The sequence below is a fragment of the Protomyctophum bolini genome (assembly GCF_963924005.1).
Source record: "Protomyctophum bolini genome assembly, chromosome: 9".
Taxonomy (NCBI): domain Eukaryota; kingdom Metazoa; phylum Chordata; class Actinopteri; order Myctophiformes; family Myctophidae; genus Protomyctophum; species Protomyctophum bolini.
The window spans coordinates 16535359-16558329 of record NC_137870.1 but is presented as its reverse complement, the minus strand read 5'-3'; the positions used below and the strand labels follow the sequence as shown (position 1 = coordinate 16558329).

The 22971-nt window shown below is 43.3% G+C and overlaps 2 protein-coding genes across 4 annotated transcripts in view; both read left to right on the top strand.

Moving 5' to 3' along the window:
* alkbh8 (alkB homolog 8, tRNA methyltransferase) overlaps window positions 1-6942 on the top strand; it is a 14999-nt gene extending 8057 nt beyond the window's left edge. For 2 of the 3 annotated variants that reach the window (XM_080771445.1, XM_080771443.1), the window contains exons 8-13: window positions 824-930; window positions 2107-2255; window positions 2894-3147; window positions 3467-3616; window positions 4133-4369; window positions 5909-6942. In XM_080771445.1, the coding sequence (XP_080627571.1) occupies window positions 824-930; window positions 2107-2255; window positions 2894-3147; window positions 3467-3616; window positions 4133-4369; window positions 5909-6310 (1299 nt within the window). In that variant the 3' untranslated portion in view covers window positions 6311-6942. The remainder of the gene's footprint in view (window positions 1-823; window positions 931-2106; window positions 2256-2893; window positions 3148-3466; window positions 3617-4132; window positions 4370-5908) is intronic. The other variant, XM_080771444.1, reaches the window with a different exon arrangement.
* Window positions 6943-14427: 7485 nt separating this feature from the next.
* Window positions 14428-22971, top strand: part of cwf19l2 (CWF19 like cell cycle control factor 2) — a 43182-nt gene continuing 34638 nt past the window's right edge. The window contains exons 1-4 of the mRNA XM_080773144.1: window positions 14428-14516; window positions 20556-20666; window positions 21563-21688; window positions 22332-22430. Of these exons, the coding sequence (XP_080629270.1) occupies window positions 14430-14516; window positions 20556-20666; window positions 21563-21688; window positions 22332-22430 (423 nt within the window). The 5' untranslated portion in view covers window positions 14428-14429. The remainder of the gene's footprint in view (window positions 14517-20555; window positions 20667-21562; window positions 21689-22331; window positions 22431-22971) is intronic.

Sequence of the window (22971 nt, the reverse complement as noted above, 5' to 3'; positions counted from 1 at the left end):
GTTAAGGTTAAGGTTAGGTTTAGGTATAGTTTTACTGAGGATAGGTTTAGGTTACTGGGTTAAGGACTTCAGTGTTTTGTACCATACTACAATTGTATGTACAGAACAAAGAATGTTTGCTTTTGCCATCTTTGTTGAAGAAGAGTCTGGGCGATTATGTAACTATGTTTTAGTTTCTTTTATGCCAGTATACATTTTTAGGCATAGGTTTACTGAGATTAGGTTTAGGCTGTCAATCACAGTGACCGGTCAATCGCAACGCGTACTTGCACAACCTGTGTAGGCTTTGGAATGACGTGTAACTTAGCTAGAATCGGTCAATTACTTTCACTTCCCGATGCTGAAACCCTGGTCCATGCGTTCAAGAATAGATTACTGTAATGTTCTCCTCTCCGGTTTACCATCAACACCAACAAATGGTCTTCGACTAGTCCCAAATGCTCACAGGCAGTTCTCCAACCTAAAGAGTCACATGCTTCTGTTCTGTCGTGATCACACACAGGCAGTGATGGAGTTCTCCAACCTAAAGAGTCACATGCTTCTGTTCTGTCGTGGTCACACACAGGCAGTGATGGAGTTCTCCAACCTAAAGAGTCACATGCTTCTGTTCTGTCGTGGTCACTCACAGGCAGTGATGGAGTTCTCCAAACTAGAGTCACACTCACATGCTTCTGTTCTGTCGTGGTCACTCACAGGCAGTGATGGAGTTCTCCAAACTAGAGTCACACTCACATGCTTCTGTTCTGTCGTGGTCACGCACAGGCAGTGATGGAGTTCTCCAACCCAGAGTCACATACTTCTGTTCTGTCGTGGTCACTCACAGGCTGTGATGGAGTTCCGTCACCCAGACGGCCGCTTGGTAGCCGTGGTGATGCCAGAGCGCAGCCTCCTGGTGATGAAGGGAGAGAGCCGATACCTCTGGACCCACGGGTGAGACGGGGAGCTGTGGGACTGGGTGAGAGGGAGCTGTGGGACTGGGTGGGTGAGACAGGGAGCTGTGGGACTGGGTGGGTGAGACAGGGAGCTGTGGGACTGGGTGGGTGAGACAGGGAGCTGTGGGACTGGGTGGGTGAGACAGGAGTGGGACTGGGTGAGACAGGGAGCTGTGGGACTGGGTGGGTGAGACAGGGAGCTGTGGGACTGGGTGGGTGAGACAGGAGTGGGACTGGGTGAGACAGGGAGCTGTGGGACTGGGTGGGTGAGACCGAAGTGGGACTGGGTGAGACAGGGAGCTGTGGGACTGGGTGGGTGAGACCGGGAGCTGTGGGACTGGGTGGGTGAGACCGGAGTGGGACTGGGTGAGACAGGGAGCTGTGGGACTGGGTGGGTGAGACCGGGAGCTGTGGGACTGGGTGGGTGAGACCGGGAGCTGTGGGACTGGGTGGGTGAGACCGGGAGCTGTGGGACTGGGTGGGTGAGACAGGAGTGGGACTGGGTGAGACAGGGAGCTGTGGGACTGGGTGGGTGAGACCAGGAGCTGTGGGACTGGGTGGGTGAGACAGGAGTGGGACTGGGTGAGACAGGGAGCTGTGGGACTGGGTGGGTGAGACCGGGAGCTGTGGGACTGGGTGGGTGAGACAGGAGTGGGACTGGGTGAGACAGGGAGCTGTGGGACTGGGTGGGTGAGACCGGGAGCTGTGGGACTGGGTGGGTGAGACCGGGAGCTGTGGGACTGGGTGGGTGAGACAGGAGTGGGACTGGGTGAGACAGGGAGCTGTGGGACTGGGTGGGTGAGACCGGGAGCTGTGGGACTGGGTGGGTGAGACAGGAGTGGGACTGGGTGAGACAGGGAGCTGTGGGACTGGGTGGGTGAGACCGGGAGCTGTGGGACTGGGTAAGGTAAGAACGGAAGATTATGCCTCCCGGTTTTGTGGCGTAATGGAAGGTGGGGCTTTTCAGAAGAATTCCCCGGCAAAAGAAAGTGTTCATTAAAATCAGTCTAGTAGATGTTATATGGAGATAAGAGGTTTCGGCCCCGCAGCAGCGATATAATATATGGGTCCATAACACAAATGATTTTTACTTTGTACCCATGTGTTTATCATGCATATCGGTTGTTTTCATCCTTAATTACAATCGATTTAGTAGATGTGTTTACATCTGCAGAATTACCCCCAGGAAATTTGACATGGTGCCGGCCTCCGACCCCCAATCCATGACTGACCTCAGTAACCATGGCAACTTGACACTGAGCAAGAGGGGCGTTCGGACGTCTTTCACCTTTCGAAAGATCAGACACGCACCGTGTCGATGTGGTACGTTTTGATATTCCTTCCACGTACTCTGTGTGTGTGTACTTTAATGTTCTATTATTGTAAGGTATAATAAGTATATAGTAGAACTTGAGGCATGGGAAAAATGTAAATGTCACAAATTGAAATGACATGTTTCCTTTTTATGTTTAAACATATTTGTCCTACAGTTAGGAAAAGTATCGAGTTAGGTTCAGGCATTTTGAATCATGTTAGGTTTAAGGGTTGGGGTTTTTCAGACCATGGACCCCTTAGCTGAGAGGGAGATTTACCAGGGACCCCCACAACATTGAACAACAACAAAATTAAGATGAAACCTTTTCATAGATTTAATAGATAGCTTCATAGACTTGTTTGACTGCACTATCATCAGTGTTTTAACCACATTTAACTACTTAAACCCTCAAAAGTAGCAGATCTACAAGCTCAAAACAAGCATTTCGAGCTTGTGCTACCATTGGTACTTTTGTGTGTGTAGTATGATCAAGTAGGGCATTCATTTACGAGAAAACACAAAAGGTTAGATTAGAATAACGTTTCTGAAAAGAGGTTTTTGACTGATACATACGTAATACGTAATGATACATCGTCCAAACAAACCGATATATCAGTCAGAATTGTCTTTCCCTCTTCCTCGCCAGCCTTTCCCTCGGCATGCGACAGCCAGGGTGTCGCTCCCCCCTCTCTTCCACGTAGTGGCGGCGATGCAGAGCGCCTGGAGGAGCGCTATGTGCACCGCGTCTACGATGCCATTGCCTCGCACTTCAGTGGCACCCGCCACTCCCCCTGGCCCCGCGTCTGCCACTTCCTGCTCTCGCTGGCGCCCGGCGCCATGCTGGCCGACGTGGGCTGTGGCAATGGGAAGTACCTAGCCGTCAACCCGGAAGTCGTGGCGGTGAGTAAACAGCGGCCCGCATGTAAGATATCCTCCGCACAAGGACTCTACAGTATTTGTTTTGGTGGGGTATTTCCTTGGTTTTGAATTAAACTCGGAGTTGCAGTTCTAATAGAAGGAGCTACCAGAGTTGTCGTCAAAAACAACTAAAATGTGTACGTGCGTGCGTGTTTGAGTCTGTTTTTCACCTTACATTGGAGTTATTCTGAAGCTCAATTTTCAAACGTGTGTGTAGAGAGATAGATACCTTTATTATCCTGCAGGGGAAAATCAGGTGTGTGTGTGTGTGTGTGTGTGTGTGTTTGTGTGTGTGTTACAGGTGGGCTGTGACCGTAGCAGTGCGTTGGTGCAGATCTGTGCACAGAGAGGCTACCAGGCGTTGGTCTCTGACGCACTCAGTGTCCCACTGAGAGCAGCCTCCTGTGACGCCTGTATATCTATAGCTGTTATACACCACTTCTCTACACAGGTACACACACACACACACACACACACACACACACGCATTACTATGCTTGTGACGACCACATGTTCACCACAAGTATAGTAGAATTTGATGTTGTGACGACCATTTCCTCTTCAGGCTCATGGCAAAAAATGCCACAAAATGATAAAAATGGCAATTATAAAATTGCCGCCCTAAAATGTTGATGCCCTCCCATGTAAAGTCAAGTGTGTGTGTGTGTGTGTGTGTGTGTGTGTGTGTGTGTGTGTGTGTGTGTGTGTGTTTATTTTTTTTTGAGTGGTGCAACCACTCCTACAATCAGCAATGTCCATGTACCTACCTGTGTGTGTGTGTACCTGTGCACATGAGCCTGAGTATGTTACTAATTTATACCAGTAGGGGGCGCCAGAAACAGAGGGAGGGGTAGTGCTGTGTCTCTAATGAGAGAGAGAGAGAGAGAGAGAGAGAGAGAGGGGGGGGGGGGGGGGGGGGAATTGCACCACTCAGTTCACACGTGTGTGATTTTTTCTTTTTTTACAGGAGCGCCGTTTATCAGCAGTGAGGGAGCTGGTCAGACTTCTCAGACCGGGAGGCCAGGCTCTCATCTACGTGTGGGCCCTGGAACAGGAGCACAACAAGCAGAGGTCCAAGTACCTCAAGGACAACAAGGAGAATGCTGGGAACTGTAGTCTCACGGCAGATGGTTCTCATCATGGCGGTCAAGTCCCCGACGGAAAGCTGAGCGTTCACACGAACCGCACAGCCTTCAACTCTCAGGTGGGGCTGTAACTATTGTTCTCTTCTTACCGATTATTCTGTTGATTACATCAACAAATCAATAAACCATGTAGGCTTTAATTTGATACTTTGGTACAGCGTATATCGATTCGAACACCCCGCCTGCCTCTGATTGGCCTACACTACACTGGACACTACAGAATAGAGCGCCGCAGTCCCCGCCCCCTTTCAGAAAAGCGAGTGGCCCAGGAAGTGGAAGCCCCATGCATTCTCCCATCGGCACTTTTAATATAATTTATTTAAAGACGGTTACGCCGCGGACAAAGCCAATTCGGATCGTGACGAATCATGACAATGAACACAATATTTTGGGACGATCAAATCATTAGAAAGAAGAAAAGAAAGTCAGGAGACAACACTATTTGTTTTATTTTTCGTCTTATAAATGATTTGATCGGCCCAAAATATTGTGTTCATTGTCATGATTCGTCACGATCCGAATTGGCTTTGTCCGCGGCGTAACCGTCTTTAAATAAATTATATTAATAGTGCCGATGGGAGAATGCATGGGGCTTCCACTTCCTGGGCCACTCGCTTTTCTGAAAGGGGGCGGGACTGCGGCGCTCTATACCACTGGTCTCACCAGACTGTCCTCCGTCCGAGGTGGGAAATAAGTACAAGAGAATGACAGCTTGACAGTAACTTGTAACTTTTATTTTTGTAGAAGAGGCAAACTAATATTGTTTATGCCGTTTGCTTTGATTGAATGATTGGTTGAACACGTATTTGTATGATTTGTGTGTTCTAAATTAAAGTGTTAGTGTTGATTATCGTGTATTTATCTAATTATAGTAAACTAATACTATTATACTAAAAAAGATAAAGATCAAGGGAAAAGAGACATTGTTACAGTACAATAATGTTTCAAGTTTACACTGTAGACATGTAAAATAAACGGCATAAACAATATATTAGTTTGCCTCTTCTACAAAACATAAAAGTTACTGTCGCACGTTCCAAGCTGTCATTCTCTTGTATTATATCGTATCGTACTTGTATTATTTATTTATTTCCCAACACAGAGTAACCTCTTGGCATACTATCCAGCATATAGCTATCCACCTTGGAGGGAAGGTTGGCAGTGTCGGTAGGCCAATCAGAGGCAGGCGAGGCGTTACCATGTCTATGCTCAGATGTAGAATATAGATATACGCTTTGGTGCACAATGGTGTTGTGCAAAGATAGGGAAAGTATGCTATCTACAAGTAGCCCGTAGATCGTATATTTTTTTGTTTTGTGTAACGCTTCGCAATAACACAACCAAAATACGGATTATCCTTATGTCACTCAGCCATAATACATGCTTATCATAACCATGTAATGAGTTCCCAGTGCAGCTATGCCCTAATATGGAGTTAGTAACCTCACATCCGTCAGCTCCATATATGGAGCTCTAGAACAATCACTACCATATGAAGTTTAGAGTGATATTTGCGACAAAATCTATTGATTTATAAATATTTGTTTTTTCATTTAAATCAATGACTTTTCAAATAACTGTTGTACGTGTATTCCCAGGATCTCCTCGTTCCCTGGCACCTGAAAGACGGGAAAAAAGGAGGACCGGGACAGAACGGAGAGCAGGGTACAAGAATAGCCGGGTCCAAACGGACTAATAATTCTCATAATTCTTCTACCGAAGGCCACTGGGCTTCTGGTCTGGACTCAGAAGAACCCAGTCCGGGGGAATCTGGTCCGGACTCGAACTCGACTCCCTTCTCGGTGGTGGATTCTAAGTGTGACAAGCCCGGCCCAGGAGGTGCGGAGGACTCCGGCCCGGCTCCTGCGGTGTTCCACCGCTATTATCATGTGTTCCAGCAAGGGGAGCTAGAGGAACTGTGTGGAGGAGTGGCTGGTGTTCAGATACACACCAGCTACCATGACCAGGGCAACTGGTGTGTCATCCTGGAGAAACGCTGAACCGGGGGAATTCTCATGAAAAAATATCGTAGTAGCAGATCTACAAGCTCAAAACGCGATAGATCTGCTACTTTTGTCGTGTGACCATGTAGTATGATCAAGTTGGACGTTAATCTCTGATTATTTTCCCAGACTGTGTTTTTGGTCAAAACAAGCTTTTTTCCACTGCCCCTAACTCATGAACCAACGGTCGCAGTTGATTTTATTTTTTATTCCAGGTGAGAGACTTTCCTCTGCCTCCCATATTTGCCTTTACATGGTGGACACATCACACGTGCCGTGTCTCGTCAAAAAAAGGTAAAAACACTGGCACTGGTGAACGAAAAACACAAAAAGTTAGAATATGGAGATAAGAGGTTTCTGCCCGACAGCAGCGATATGCTACCAGATTGCTGGTTGGGACACAGAGTCCATCACCACACATCCACAGACACACATAATTTAACTAAGCATTCTTTTCTCAACTCCAACCATCTGGTGTGGAAAAATGCTGCTTTGAATCTGAAAATGAGATATTTTGTCTCACTTTCCCCACATCGAGACAAGTCCATTAATGTGACTTAATGATTAGTAGAAATGAAAAGAAAATTGAGAAACTGCAGGCTCCCTTCAAATAAACATAATTTTTCTAAGTACAGTTTTTTTTTGTGCTTTTCCTTCAAGTCTCCTCCTGGCAGTGTCTTAAGACACTGGTTGATGTTTTATATTGACAAAAACGCATATATATATATATATATATATATATATATATATATATATATGTATATTATACATGGATACATCGATATTATTTATACATATCTGTCAAAATGATTTAAACATAAAATTGCTCGAGAGCTTATCATTTTGCAGACACAACTAGAATGGTTGTTGTACCTACAGGGAGTGACAGGCCACCGGTCAGGAGCCCGACTCCTACTGCCCCCAATCACTGTAAAGAAATAAAACAGTCATATAGGCCAAAAGAACATTCATTCAAGTTTTATTTATTCTCGAAATTACACTGGGTAATCAAACTCATTTTCAGTGTCGTCGAGTATACAATATCATATAAAAAATAATACATCAGAAGAGCAATAAAAGGTATACATGTGAATTACATAGGTTACAAATAAAAGGTGGTACATTTTAATGTAGTTTGCAGGTCATTCCATGTATTAGGGCCACAGAAGCCAAAAGCAGATCTACCAAGTTCAGAATTAACTTTTGGTACCTTGAATTTGGGGAAATGACTTGATCTGGTGTGCTAGGGTTCAGAGTCCCATTTCAGAAATGATGATGTATTTAGGACAATCTCCAAACATGGCTTTATACAAGAACAGGTGCCAATGCAGTTGTCGTCTCTCTGTCAGGGAGGACCATCCAACCTTGTTATACAAGTACCATAGCTATCACCTTGTTTTAAGATACAATGGTGAGTACCATAGCTATCACCTTGTTTTAAGATACAATGGTGAGTACCATAGCTATCACCTTGTTTTAAGATACAATGGTGAGTACCATAGCTATCACCTGTACTAAATCGAATAGATGAGTGATAAACAGAGTCTAGGGATTTAAGAGTGGATGATGCTGCTGCATGTCTACAGATGTCCCCATAATAAGACAGACAGGAACACTGCCTCAACTACCCTCTTTCTGCTAATGACAGGAAAACAGGCTTTATTTCTATACAAATATCTAATTTTCTGTTGCAATTTACCAGCAAGGACCTCTACATGGTGTTTAAAAGTAAGTCTCATCAATCCAAATCTCTTTTGATATAAACTCCATTCATAAAAGATATGCGAATGTCATTATAAGAGATATTTTTGGCCCCGGAGAACAACATGATAAGATCATCTTGGAGGACGTTAAAAGAAAGTTGTAGGTTTTCCATTGCTACTTGTATAGAGTCTGCAGTACAATGAATAGAGGACAGCTAATCGGTAGAGTGACACTTGGTTTAAGTAATAGACAGGCGGGTCTCTACGTATCTTATAAAGGGGGACCAAGTTGTATGAAACGTCTCCTGTGTTCCACAAAGTAGATATCATATTGGATCTTTCTAGTCTCAATGAGGTCATCACTTCCACAGATCCACTGAAGGGTGCTTTGTCTCTTTCCAATGTCAAAGAATGAGACGCAGGGCTAAAAGTGAAGCAAAAGCAATCGCTTTCTGTTGATACAGACATGGTTCTACAACAAAAGAACGTAATGGGGTTGGAATTAAGCGCTTTATCGCAGATCAAAAACCTGATTCCAGGAAAAGGTTTAGCGACTGACATCTACAACACCACAGCAATGTGGTTCAAATCTGACTCTCAGCAGTAAATAGAACATAAATCCTAAGGGCTGATGGGCTGTTCTCTGGTATAGGAAGGCTCCTGGTAAACGAGCCCCGTGCCTTCCTCATCCCTCTGGAGAGACAGACTAGTCTGTGATAGGAGCATCACAACAGAAGCTACGGGATTCTGGCCACTGTTTGGTGGTTTATCTATTGATTGTGTTTATACAGACGTATGCGAGAGGAAGTGTGTGTGTGTGTGTGTGTGTGTGTGTCAGACTTATAGCATTTTATGTAGACAGAACTACAATAGAAATGTATGTAGACATAGCACTCTAAAGTATATATGCATAGCTTCATTATAGGCCTATAGATATTACACTGTTCTTAGCTTACGCATGTTTCATGATAACTAATGCAAATCGCTCTGGATTAAAGGACCACTTCACCACTTTTCAACCTATCTTCATAGGTCCTCACTAATAATCATGAAAAAAATGGCGCAATTTATTTCGGCCTGTGTCTCATAGGAGGGCTGTGGTCAGTTCCGAAACTGTCTTCCAGTGACATCTTAGATGGGGAATACAAGCTAATAGAGACAGCATGCTTTCTAGTCCTGAAAAGTTGCAATGCGAAAATGGAAGCCATTGTTCTCACGATAATGACATTTTTTGTAAACATTGTCTTGTTTAAAAAAATAATCGTGCCATTTTATAATTATTATTAGTGAGGACCTATTATATGAAGATAGTTTGAAAAGTGGTGAAGTGGTCCTTTAAGAGCGTCTGCTAAATGCCTAAATATCGTGTGTGTGTGTGTGTGTGTGTGTGTGTGTGTGTGTGTGTGTGCGTGTGCGTGCGTGCAATTGATTGATTGCAGCTGTTGCGACTACAGCAGCAGGTAGCTGCTTGACATTTGGATTTGGAAATATAATTAAAGGGTTCAAGATATTAGCCTATTGCTCCAGGCAAATGCTATTGATCAGGTTGACTGCCAATGCATTTCAAATGTTCAGCCCGCAAGTGTCAACACATCTTATTGAAACCATTTTCACAGTGTACCGGTGCTATCCCTGAAGACTGTGGTATGCTGCAAATATTGATTCTAAAGCTTGTGTGTTGTGAATATTTCATTTGCTGGTTAATTGTGTTTTTCTGTGTCAACACTAGAACCTAGCATCCCTTTTCTTTGGTGAACATTTGGGCAAAAACAGACAGCCTATATGGAGATGATGAGTGAAGGCTAGGTCCGAACCACGAGACGTGGACTCTCCTTTTTATCCAATGAAAGAAGAACTAATTGTTCAAGGTTTTTTATCATCCTTTAGGGTCATCCAAATAACATAGGCCTATTAAAATTGAATATTATATAAATTGTGGATTGTGGTAAAGTCAGGGGTTGAATGTTGGGGTACCATTGAAAACCTAAATAAGGCAATCAATTGCAAGCATTAGTTTTGCACGAAAAAAAAACACTCCTTCAGCTAAAAACGGCCATAGCTGTCTTCACAAATGTGATGAGGTCATCACATACATGGGCAAGTGGCTATGGCCGAATTTAGCCCAAGGACTGTTTTTCATTCAAAACATATTACATGCTACTTTAAAGCAAAATTGACATTTTTGTATTTGGTACCCTAACGTTCAACCCCTGAATTTTGATCCACAATTTATATAATACATTTTTGAGGGGCGCTAGCCCCTCCTACAGGTTTAATGTTTGTTTTTAGTTCAATGTTTGTTTTAAAAACGCCATTGACAATGAAGGGAAAATTACGTCATATTGTCCCTCATTACGTCATATTGTCTCTTTATTGTTAATGGCATTTAATGTTTGTTGGCACCGTTTGTTTTACAGCACCATTACATCACCTAATCAACATGAGTTAGACTTTAATATATTATATAATAATTATATTTAATATATTAGCGCCCCTCACTTCATACGGGTGTGATTTTTTATGTTAGACCTGAGGCCTACCATACCAGGCCTCAGGCGGTCTACCATTGCGTGGCACATCTATGCACGGAATGTCTATGTTCACAGGCTTCTGTGTGCGGCCTAGAGGGCATCAGCATGTGCGGCACTACAAGTCTTACACTAAATGCGTTCGGGAAACCCAGCCATTGACCTTTATCCAGTCCTTGTTTGGCAGAGGCGGGGTGTTGATGCATGATGTTCTGCAGGATGTGTTGAGGTGGTCTTCAGTTTGTGAGAGCTTCTCTTCTTTAACTCAACAATTTCCTTTTATCTGACACATGCACCAAGCAGGAGTCGGGGTCTTGACCTTGGCCTTGTTTTCTTTCGTTTTTTCAGCTGCAGTGACTTCCTGAACTGATCAGACAGCCATCTCAGAAACGAAAGTGTTGACAAAGACTTCTGGTCTCTTACAGAAAGTGTTGCACAGTGGACACTGACACACATCATTAGTGTCCCAGTAACGTGTGATACAGGTTTTGCAGTAGTTGTGTCCACATGGACTGGATCAGACACATTCAGACACAGGAACTGCTCTTCATACAGGAGATTGTTGGTGCTGATCAGAGTGAAGCAGATTGCGAGATTAGTCAGACTGGCTCTTCTCGACAGCTTGCCTCGTAGCCTGATTGGTCTTTGCGTTGATGTCATGGTTGCTATGGTAGCATCCACAAACAAACGACTCGACTTGTTTATGAACGCTACCACAGCAACCGTGACATCTACGCAAAGTCCAATCAGTGCGCAGTGCTGTGACACTCCCACTTAAAGTTTTGGAGTATAAATACAGACAGTCATTATTAGACCAGTACAGCGGGACACAGCCATGGGTGACTATTACCACTCTCTGGGTGTCCAGAGTAACGCAACAAAAGATGACATCAGAAAGGCATACCGAAAACAGGCTTTGAAATGTCATCCAGACAAAAACCCTGAAACCCAGCCGGAGGCAGAAAGGAAGTTCAAGGAACTGTCCGAAGCTTATGGGGTGCTGTCAGACGACAACAAAAGGTTAATGTATGATCTATATGGTAAAAGACTCAGAAGAGGAGAACGAGGGAAAAGAGAGGAAGGAGGAGAAGGCCAGTATTACTTCTTCACATGCTCTACTCCAGATGAGGTTTTTAGGTTCTTCGGCGGCAGAGATGGTTTTGAAGATGATGAGGATGAGGATGATGTCACCATCCCGGCCAGAAAGGTGTTCAACAATGGCCTATGGGGGGTGGTGAAGGCATTGTTGCTTCTGTCCTCCAATGTTCCGGTGATTACATGTTTGCACTGGACTGCAGTTGCTGCTGTTTCTGTCGGCAAAGCTGTTTATTCTTTATACAGAATAGTTTCTTCACATTGAAGCATTCCGTTAAGGCCACTGATTCTCGACGTCAAAAAAAACAAAAGGGCCCCTCCTATATACAGCTTTTGTCCCCACACGTGTCAAGATTTGCCATTGACAATGAAAGGGGAATTCAGGTCAAATGTCTGCTAAATCTCCCCCCTACTGCACTTTTGTTTGTGGATTTTTTAATAAAAATCCAATCATATTCTGTTTGCATTCATGTCATTTATTGTACTGGGTTCGATCTAGCCTGATTATCAGACTGTAGCTTTCTTGAAGTCCACTCAGAGAGAGTGAGCGGGGTCTTTGGGCTGGATCCAGGCTAGGTTCGATCCTCGTTCAGGATAACTAATGTTACACATTAGGCTAGCTCTGGTCCGTAGCCCATGCTTTGCCAAAGCATTAGGGCTAGAATGGTGCCCGTGGGGCCTCTGCCTGTTGGGCACTGGCCTGGAACGATGCAAGTTGGAAATGCCTGCCCAACCCAGATATTATGATTCGGAGCCTCTACAGCGGTGCCCATTGGGCACTGGCCTTGGAACGATGCAAGTTGGAAATGCATGCTCCACCCAGATATTATGTTTGTTTCCCTTTCATGCCCATATATGGAGTTATTTGTAAGACATGCCCAAATATGGAGTATATGCAGCCAGCTTGTGGAGTTCTGTATCAGGAATACCCAAATATGCATGAGTGTTTTGAGGTCAGAACAGGCCAGTTCCATATGGACGATGGGCCGGGGCCCGGTTCAGAGCCCGGGCAGAGGCCTTTTTGGGGTGGTTCTGGACAACCGTGGGTCGGACTGACTCGACATTGGGCACTGCACTTCCTGCTGTGGTGTGGAACGTGTGTGTCGAAGTCGGTGGGGCTAACGGTTCTCAAGTTACGTGGATTACACACACACAGACATACGGACAGACAGAGAATTGGTGCATTTATAGATAGATAGATAGACAGACCAGAGCTAACATTATGCCTATATTGATGTGCTTATTTCCTCACTATTATTATTGCCCTGGGTGTGTTCTTACGGCTGGCCCAGGCTGAGCTGTTCTGTGCCAACTGCTGCTGAAAATGTTATAAGACCTGTCTGGTATATGCCTATTCTTTATTGTGTTTGGGGTCGGGGGCACTAAATATTATCTGCACGGGCAGATAATATTCAATCAGGGACCATAATTTATTTGATTATTTATTTAGATTATTAGAGGGGATTCTAATTTGTAACGGCTCCAAAGTGACTTTGTGTGTGTTACTGTGGCTGTTACTGTGGACAAGACACTGATAAAGAAAGCATTACACTTGTTTACAACAGGGTCCATCATTTTCAATTCATCAGAGCGGCAACATAGTAGTGGTACAAATATCAAGACAAATTTAATCAAATAAACAGATTGAGGAGGAGTGATTAATGTGTCTGTCTTCCAAGGGTTAATTGGTCATATTGACAAGCTCAAACTGGGATTTAGGTAGGAGATACTGATGGTTTGATTTAACTTAGGGCCTACATGAAGAATGAAGACAAAATCATAGTTATGCCATAGGCTATATATCGTGTTTGTGTATAGGTACATTTTAGATCAACTACACTACATCAATAATGATGACCATCATTAACTTATGCCTATCACCCTCCCATTCAGAATTACCGGTACCTATAATTTGTCTTTTTCAGGGGATGGGTGTGTCTAAAGAAATCTTATTTGAAATAAAACTGTATAGATAACTCCATACAACCACTACTGGATATTGTTTAGTATCCTAGGCAATGCAGTAACAGCATATTAGACAGGAATTTATGTTTTTCTTGTAATGAGAGAAAGTAAAGGAGTCCTCACCACAAACTATCTCAGTATTGCTTTATGTCATTTACATTCTGACTCTTTGGTGATGTAGGGTAGACACCTCGGTCATACCTATCCTGGATCCAGCCCATAGACCCTCTCTCTGAGTGGACTACAGGAAGCCAAATTCCAATACCCAAAATCTCGGCCACTCGCTCACTCCCACTCGGTCACTCGGGGGCATTCTAGCTTGACCTGGAAATGGTTAAGGTTCCAATTGTTAATGTGTTCCATCGAGGAGGCGAGTGGAGCCGAGTGGAGGACACGAGGCGAGTGAGCGAAAAGTTGCGGTATTGGAATTTGCCCCAAAATAAAAATTCACAAGAATCCATTTCATATTATGGGAGGTTGTGGTTCTAACATGGTTCTAACTCGGGGAGGGGTATCTCGTGGCTATATGGTGACATCATATGGGGCGTGGTCAGGTGTTGACGTACTGACCTTGTCCTTCACAGTCCGTTTTGGTGTCCAGAGTAGCCTACAAACTAAGTATAATGTAACCAAATGGACTCCTAGTATCCTCAGACTTTAGTTAACTAACTATGGGCACTTTAATGTGTTGTTGGGGGGTGATTTCTTATTTTCTCCCTTCTGCTTCACTCTCTCTGGCTCTGGACTACTATACCCACAATCCCCATGACGTGACGTAAGTGCTTTACGACACCCGAGGAACACACACAGCTGTACGGCAGTGTCATGGCGACGTATAGTTTTGAAAGTACGAGCAGCATTGAAGAGAGAAAGGATTCTAAACGGAAAGCACGCCAAGATGCAGTCCAACAGGTACGAGCCGTTCACGCACGAATGTGGCAATGTTTATTTAATCGAATGGGGCATCACAGTCACATTGGACAGACCACAAGCACTGCTTAAGTGTTGTAGCACAAGTGCTAACCAGTACTCAATACATATGTCTAGTTGTCCACATTAGCCATAAAATGTCTATGATCATACAAACATGCTAATACACTCGTATCCGCTCCCGGTTTGCAAAGAGACATATGCGCGGCATAAATGTGTTCGGTGTACTCACTCAATAAATAATTCCAATGACAGCTGGACTTAAAAAATATCAAAACTTCCTTTGGGAAGCATAAACGTCATCACCTTATTGACCAGGGAAACACAAATGTATGCAGCACACAATTGGCAGGTGGTATGATTAATGGACAACTTTTTTTCATGATTGATTGATGAATGTATTAAAAGATTGGATAATTACAGTACATTTTTAGCCTGACACTCAGCCTGAATTTTCATTTCGTTTCACTCCATTATTAATCATTAATTATTAATCGCCTGAACATATTTTTTTAATGGGCGTGGCTAGCGACGACACCATAAAGTATTACACTTGTTTACAATAGGGCCCACCATGTTCAATTCATCATAACAATTAGATACGTACAAATGTACTCTATATAGCCAAAAACAGGAAATTATCATAGAGGGAAAAAGGGGTGGGTGGGAGATTCAGGTTTTATGGGGGCCAGTTTCGAATTGCAGCCGTCCGTATAGGTGCCCTTTGAGAGCGGTTTTGAAGGAGTCAAGGGATTCGCATGTCTTAATGACTGTTGGTAGGGCGTTCCACATTTTGGTGGCATAGGAGCGAAAATAATTTAGTCCCTTGTTTGTGCCGAATCTGGGTTGTACATGGTTTGTTGCACTCCCTCTGGTGTTGTGGGTGTGGACTTCGTTAACATTAAGGAAGTATTTAGACAGGTACATGGGTATCTTTATCTTGGTGCTGTATCGAATCTTGTGGACCAGACCCATTGCAAGATGGGACCTTGAACCTTCAATCAAGGTTCATGTTATAATAATAATAATAATAATAATAATAATAATAAAAACATACATATAGCGCTTTTCAAGGTACTCAAAGTTCACTTGTTGGACCGACTTGTGGGGTTCCAGTTGGTTGACCTGAGGGAGCTGGTCACAGAGCTGCTGTGAGAGCTTCACTGGAATATTGCTTCATTGATCTGTTTTTGACAGTGGTGTGATAGTGAACTGCTCGTCTGTTAATTTTACGGGTGCAAAACATTAAGCTGTTTCCGATTATCCCACTTTGTGTGATTTTAGCTGGGTCGGATGTCAAAATTAGGCCAATGGTGGAGTGAGAAGTGGGCCTTGTGATGTGTTTTGTGAGTTGAGTGAGGTTATGTAGGTTACAGAATCTTTCCAAACATTGTTCTAATTTCCGAAATCTTGGAGTGGCATTTTAGGCTTTTAGGCTTTTTATGTAAAATATGCAAGCCTCTAGTGGAAAGATTTTGTCCACTTCCTCTGTGGAAAAAGATCCTTTTCCCCTTAGGGGGCACGGTGGCCCAGTCGGTAGTGCTGTCACCTCACAGCTAGAAGGTCCTGGGTTTGATTCCCACTGGGGACACTGTGGGCGTGTTCTCTCCTCTGCGCCATCAGTGCCCATACCCGAGGCGGGGTTGGTGAAAGGGCCTTTCTGTGTGGAGTTTGCATGTTCTCCCCGTGTCACCTAGGGTAGGTACCCTCACAAAAAACATGCAGTAATCCTGGTCTTTAAACTACCTCCCCCTGGCCAGCCGGGGTGCCTGATGGAGGGGAAAGGAACTGGTCGGAATAACGTGTTCCTTCCACGTGCTACGTCTGTCCGGGGAAACTCCCCTGTCAGGTGAAAATAAGCAGCTTTGACTCCTCATGCATAGAAGGAAGAATCAGGTCAGTCCGCTGCACCCCCAGGTTGGCAGAGGAAGTGTAGCGCCCAGGATTGCATTCGATAATTGACACTGGGTGAAACAATGGGTTGCAAAATCGTGGGATAAAAAAGAAGAAAAGAAAAAGGTCCTTTGTTATCCTCGGGTGTTTCTGAGGGGAAAATGGGGAGAGGAGGGAGAGGGGGTGAATGTAGCTGCGGAGACGATCTGTTGTTTTATTGAACAAGCCTAGTCACTCACTAGTGTTGCCACATCTGCTTATTCCAAGTGACTTTGGGCTTGTTTTTTGTAGGCTTGTAAATATTGGTAGTGGTAGGTTGTGTTTTTTTCCTTTTTTTTGGTCTAAACTGTGGAAGTAAGTAACTTGTAAATCCTATGCTTACGTAGTGTTTTTGAAGAATCACAGCTATGCAACATTGATCTTGCACTAGTCTTTGTTGATTTCTCAAAGGCTTTTGATTCAGTGGACAGAGCCAAAATGTTTGAAATTCTTAAATTATATGGTATCCCCGACAAAATTATCAATGCCATAAAAGTTCTATACAAATACCTCAGCGATCATCCTTACTCCTGACGGAGAAACACCATCGTTCCCCATCCTTGCTGGCATTCTCCAAGGCGACACACTTGCCCTGTTTCTATTTATTATTGTTGATTATGTTCTTCGTATGTCAGTTGATGCTATCAATGATAAGGGCTACCAACTAAACCCTAGGAGAAGCTCTCGTCATCCTGCTAAATACCTAACCGACACTGACTTCGCTGTTAACATCGCGCTTATCAGTCAATCATTTGAATACGTTCAGGCTCTCCTTCAGACTCTTGAGCAGGCCTCCAACTGTGTTGGTCTTTATCTCAACTGAATACGTAAATAAATATATGCAAATCCAACAATAACCACATTATGAAAACACTTTTGCCAACCCCGCCTTGGGTATTGCGAAAGTGTAAGAGTCAGGAGAAGCGGGCTTCACATGGCTGGCGCCTGACCTTGTCACATCTGACTTTGTTGTCAACATGTTTGAGGGGCGCTAGCCCCTCCTATGCCCAGCTTTGTGTGCTTGTGTGAATTTTAGCAATGATTTGATACATATTGAGGGTGGAAAGTGAGGGTAGAAAAGTGAAGACCCCAATTGTGATTGGCTGGAATGACAGAAAAGTGAGGTCGCCAATTTTGATTTGCCGGAATGAATGTAATGATGATCCATATGTTGTAGTCATGAAATTGAACATAGTTGCTCAGTCTTTCTTTAGTTTCTTCTTTTGTTTTGGGTGATTTTGTAACTCAGAGAGGGTACATAATAGAACCAAATGGACCTGGGTACATTTACAGTTAAATGAACACTGTAAATGTAGGTCCACCATGTATGTACAATTGTACATGTTCTCTCTGTTGTATGCCTGCAAACATAACAAGCCCACAGATTGGTATTTGAGTGTGCGTTTTCTAATGACGTGACATCCGAGCAGGGAGGACGAGGACCTGGACATCCCAGGGCAGTACAGCTCCCGGGGATGGAGAAAAATCAGTCTGTGTTGATTGAGAAGGGGGACTTTTCTTCCCACGGCCGTGTGACGTCTGAACGCAACTTAAGTGTCAGGTTAGGCTCCCCAGGGCTATCGGACCAGCGGTACAATTATAATTCTAGTTAAATATTTCAAAATGTACAAAACACATGATATGAGTGGAGGTACTAACATGGCCAATTGGCAGTGTGCCAATTTGCATCAGTCCAGTGGTTTGCAAGATTAACTCCAGATTTACACCATGAAATGACTAATGACATGAATAACAAAAAATAAAAGATCAATTAAAAGCAATGTTGTAGAAGTGGGTCTTGAGCTGTGCTTTAAAAATGTCTACAGAGGCTGCCTGACGAAGGTACAGTGGGAGCTTGTTCCATGCCGACAGCCCGTAGAAGCAAAAAGCTGCTTCCCCGTATTTTTTAGTTGCCATTTTTAGGCAAAGCGAGCAGGCCAGCAGTGGAAGACCTTAGGGGGCGGTTTGGGACATATTTAGACATGCAGTCATGTAGGTAGGAAGGTGTGAGACCATTGAGAGCTTTATACACAAGTAAAAAATAAATAAAAAATCAATCCTAAAAACAACCGGAAGCCAGTGCAGTGAAGCCAAAACTGGAGTAATATGTTCTCTCATCTTAGTTCTAGATAAAACTCTGGCTGCTGCATTTTGGACAAGTTGTAATCTGTCAGTTGTTTTCTTAGGCAGTCCTGAAAAAAGTGCATTGCAGTAATCAAGCTGAGAAAAAACAAAGGCGTGGATTAGCGTTTTTGCATCGTCCAAAGACAAATAGGCTCTGATTCGTGCAATATTTCTAAGGTGAAAAAAGGCAATCTTGGTAACATGATTAATGTGTGAATTTCAATTCAGAATCAATAATGACCCCCAGGTTCTTTACTGTACTGTTACTTTCTGGGGTCAGGTTGCCAAGTCTGCTTATTATTGATTCTTTCTATGTTCTAACTAACAACAAATTCATTAAAGATGAATAATTCCTTCAAAAATAGCCTACATTTGATTAGCTGCTGATTAGGCTGCTTTAATTAAAATTAATTAAAGCCACTCATGGTACCTTTACTTTTATTCTGAATGCATACATTTGATTTAAGAATACCTACACATTTGTCAGTCTAAAAGGAACAGTACTCTTTTAAACTAAAATACCGGTAGGTAATTTAAAAATAAATATTCAAGCGGTATGTTTTGTTCTTGATACTATAATCCTGCACGCAGGTACAGACATACTGTAGTTGTATTGGCTTTAATGGTGATGTACATTAGAAACTCAATCTTATAAATAAGATGTTGAGGGTAAATGGCCTCAGACATTAGATGTTTTTGGATACCATGTGTTTCTGCATTATGTGTCATATTTTAATAATGTGTGGGGCGCTGCCTGAATGTGCTTGATTACTATAATTGTGAGGGCCAGATGTCCCCATAATTATAGTAGAATTTGAGAAATGGTGTGCATAAAACTGCCATCCTAAAATGTTGATGTCCTCAGTCACGTGTGTGTGTGTGTGTGTGTGTGTGTGTGTGTTGTGTACATTGAAAGAATATTGTTGCTGCTGCTGGAAATCGGAAATCGGAAATCGCATTGACAAATACTGGCCAATGCGATAAGAGCCCCAAACTTGTATTCTAGGATTTTCATTAAACGGACAGTTTTACAATCACGCGTTGATGTGCTCACTGTCCAGGAAAGGCACACGCACACACACACACAGGCGCCCATGGGCAAGGACATGCACACAGACACACGTGTGCTATCTCTTCGCAGAACAGCTGTGTTTGCATTGTGATGACACAAGCACACTCACAAACACACTATACCATTCAACCTTTGTGTGTTTTGGAGATGACAAGAAAATAAAACATTGAAAGAGACACAAGCATGATTAGAGATTTTTTTTTGTTTTTACTCTTTAAAAAAAAAAGAAAAAAAATCATCTTTATTTATTTTTTTCGAGAACATGGAGTAGCATGGAACGGTCAAAATAGCAGATCTACAAGCTCACAAATCGATCAAAATGTAGTAGAGTTGTTCCGATACCGATACTGGTATCCTGAGAGTTTATCGATAGATATCTCGTGTTGTGTTTATAGCGAATTAAAGACTGTTGCGAATCCCCACTCAAACGCACTTGCCCGCAGTGGCAACCTGTAAGCACTGAACTTTGCCTGCCCGACTGTTTCATTACCTGCCACGGTCAGGCATGTCGGCTGGGCAACCCATAGACATATATAAAGGCTAGATGGCTCAAGGCAGAGTCTCTTACGTAGTTCACCCGCGGCCATCTTGCTGAGGGGCTACAGTACAGTATGTTCTATGGCAGCTCAAACAGAAACAGTCATAACGGATTTACAAACGGGTTGGTTTAATACAAACAAATGACGCTTATCTGCGTATATCTTCAATAAAAATGTCATATAAAAGCATATAAGTATGCGGACGTCTCTGACGTTTATAACAAACCAACCCGTTTGGAAATCGGTTGAAAATTAAGCATGTTATGGTTATTTAAAAAGTATTCTATGGGGCAACCGTTCTCTCTAATGGAAGTGACAATAACAGTGATTGTGATTGTGGTTCTCCCCCTGCAGGCTAAACAGCAGTATGAGAAGGAGGAGAAGAAGAAAGAGCTGAAGCGGCTGAGAGGGGAGGACACCTGGATGCTCCCCGACATCAACCTCCGCCTGGAGCAGATAGAGGAGGTTACTCCATGATCCACACGCATCTGATTCATACCTTAATACAAGTTGTAATTTGTTGCCCAGTGGTATCAGTTAACATTTAGCCATATTCTAATACATCACAAGGCCCGTTTATTGATTAATACAGGGTCTAATAATTACTGTCTATGTCCGTGTGTTGTGTGTTTTAATTTTAATTCAAAGGTGTAAATAATATTTATACCAACGCTCAGTAAACCAAATCTTCAGAACACTCAAGTGTGGTCTGAGATAACTTAAAATAGGTGTTCTGTTGGTTGTATCTGTCCTTTTGCTAATGAATACCATATGGGCCACCCCAAACAGAGTGAACAAACCCAAGCACTACATCATTGCCTAATACATACCGGGGTACTATACACAGTCATAATATGTGTTTACCACTTGAACCACAGAACCCTATTCTAGGGCTGGGGGGAACATAAGCCAAAATATTTGCTCAAGTACAGAGCCAACTCGGGTCCAGTTTACTATGTCTAGAGCAGTAGTTCTTATGCCAAGGACCCCCAAATTGATACATAGATTTGCCGAAGACCCCCATCTGAAAATGTGTCAGGGACCCCCAGAAGAGAAGATTTTGGTTTAAAAAATATCTAAATTATTCAAACATTTTGAACCACAAATAGCAGATGTACAAGCTCACAGCAAGGCACAAAGTGACGCAATGTGAGCTCGTAGATGTGCTATTTTTAAACGGCCAAGATAACAGCTTTTTCTGTGGACCCCCTGGAACCCCTCCAAGGACCCCACTTTGAGAACCTCTGGTCTAGAGGGTGTAAGTGGTTGGTTCAGTCATATCCGGTGTTAAATACGTCCCATAATAGTCATAACTAACACCGACCTGTTTGGAACTTTTGTTGTCTGTCGTTGCATCACAGGAGGCCTCTGTCAAAGGCAAGAAAAAGAAAGGGAAGAAATCTAAAAAGGCTAAGAAGGAGAAGAAGAAGGAGAAAAAGGAGAAGAGGAAGGCTGAGGCAGGACATGGATCCGACGACAGCTCAGAGGTGGGAACTGGAACCAACTTGTCTAAATCTTATTTGCAGTGCCTGCCCCCTATTTGATTGATTTATTTAATACTTTATTGATGATTTACATCACAAGTACAGGCAGTACAACGGGACATAAAAAAAGTCATGCAGCTGTTGAAATTATACCGGAAATGTATTTAAAAAAATATATATAATTCAAAGTGAATACATACCGTTTCTGATGTTGTTGCATTCATATATCCTCGGCGCTACGATTCTGCAGCATTCATTTTGGAGCGGTACTTTCGTGGTTTTGTTTCAAACTGAATTCTGGGAATCGTAGTTCTAACAGCCCATAGACATGTAGCCTCGGTCCCAGCCTTACTCATCTGCAAAGAGAAAAGCCTGGTAGCCTGGCAGGGATTGCATTACCGGAAGTGTAGGTCCGGAACATCCTCAGATGCATTTTCCCCGGATACAATCTTTTTTTTTACCAATCACAACACACAGATTTGTAAAGCACCAACGTCATTTCCTTGAGCGGTACTTCTGCCAACATCCCGCTACTTCTGCCAAATTTCAGCAATGCACTCTACAGCGTAGGTCTTGCCCAGCGTGATAGACATGCCATTAACACAGCATTACTTTATCATTTTGTATTGTGTTTGTTGTCTGTCAGGACTCGGGGGACGAGTGGGTGGAGGCTCAGCCACAACACAAGGCTGCTAAAGCCTGCCAGAGTCCTGCTGAAGACCCCAGCCCTGACCTCTCAGCCCAGGTAAGACCAGGGCTTTTCATAGTGGTAGAATGCATTTTCATTTTCCCCCATGTTTGAGACGCATCTTGGGGGAACAAGGCCAAATCAGAATGAGTTTATATGCAATTCATAGTGCTTGTCACATTTAAAAACAACAGATACATTGAAAAAAGAGAGAGCAGACAGCATTTGTTCCAGACAGCTCCAGATTCTGTCCAAAAATCCCGCAAATCGTTACACACTATCTCTATAGAGCGTCGCAGTCCCGCCCCATTTTAGAACGACGAGTGGCCCAGGAAATTATTCTCCATTAATTTTCTCTATAGGCTTTTCAAAAAGTATTTATTTAAATACGGTTACACCGCGGACAAAGCCAACTCGGATCGTGACAAATCATGACAATAATTACAATGTTTTGGGCCGATCAAATAATTAGTAAGTAGAAAAACAAAACAAATAGTGTTGTATCCTGCCTTTTCACAGACTTTCCTAGCTCTGAGGAATATATCCCACCCTTTTCACATTGGCCTCTTATAGCGCCACCAGGAGGCCACAACCTGAC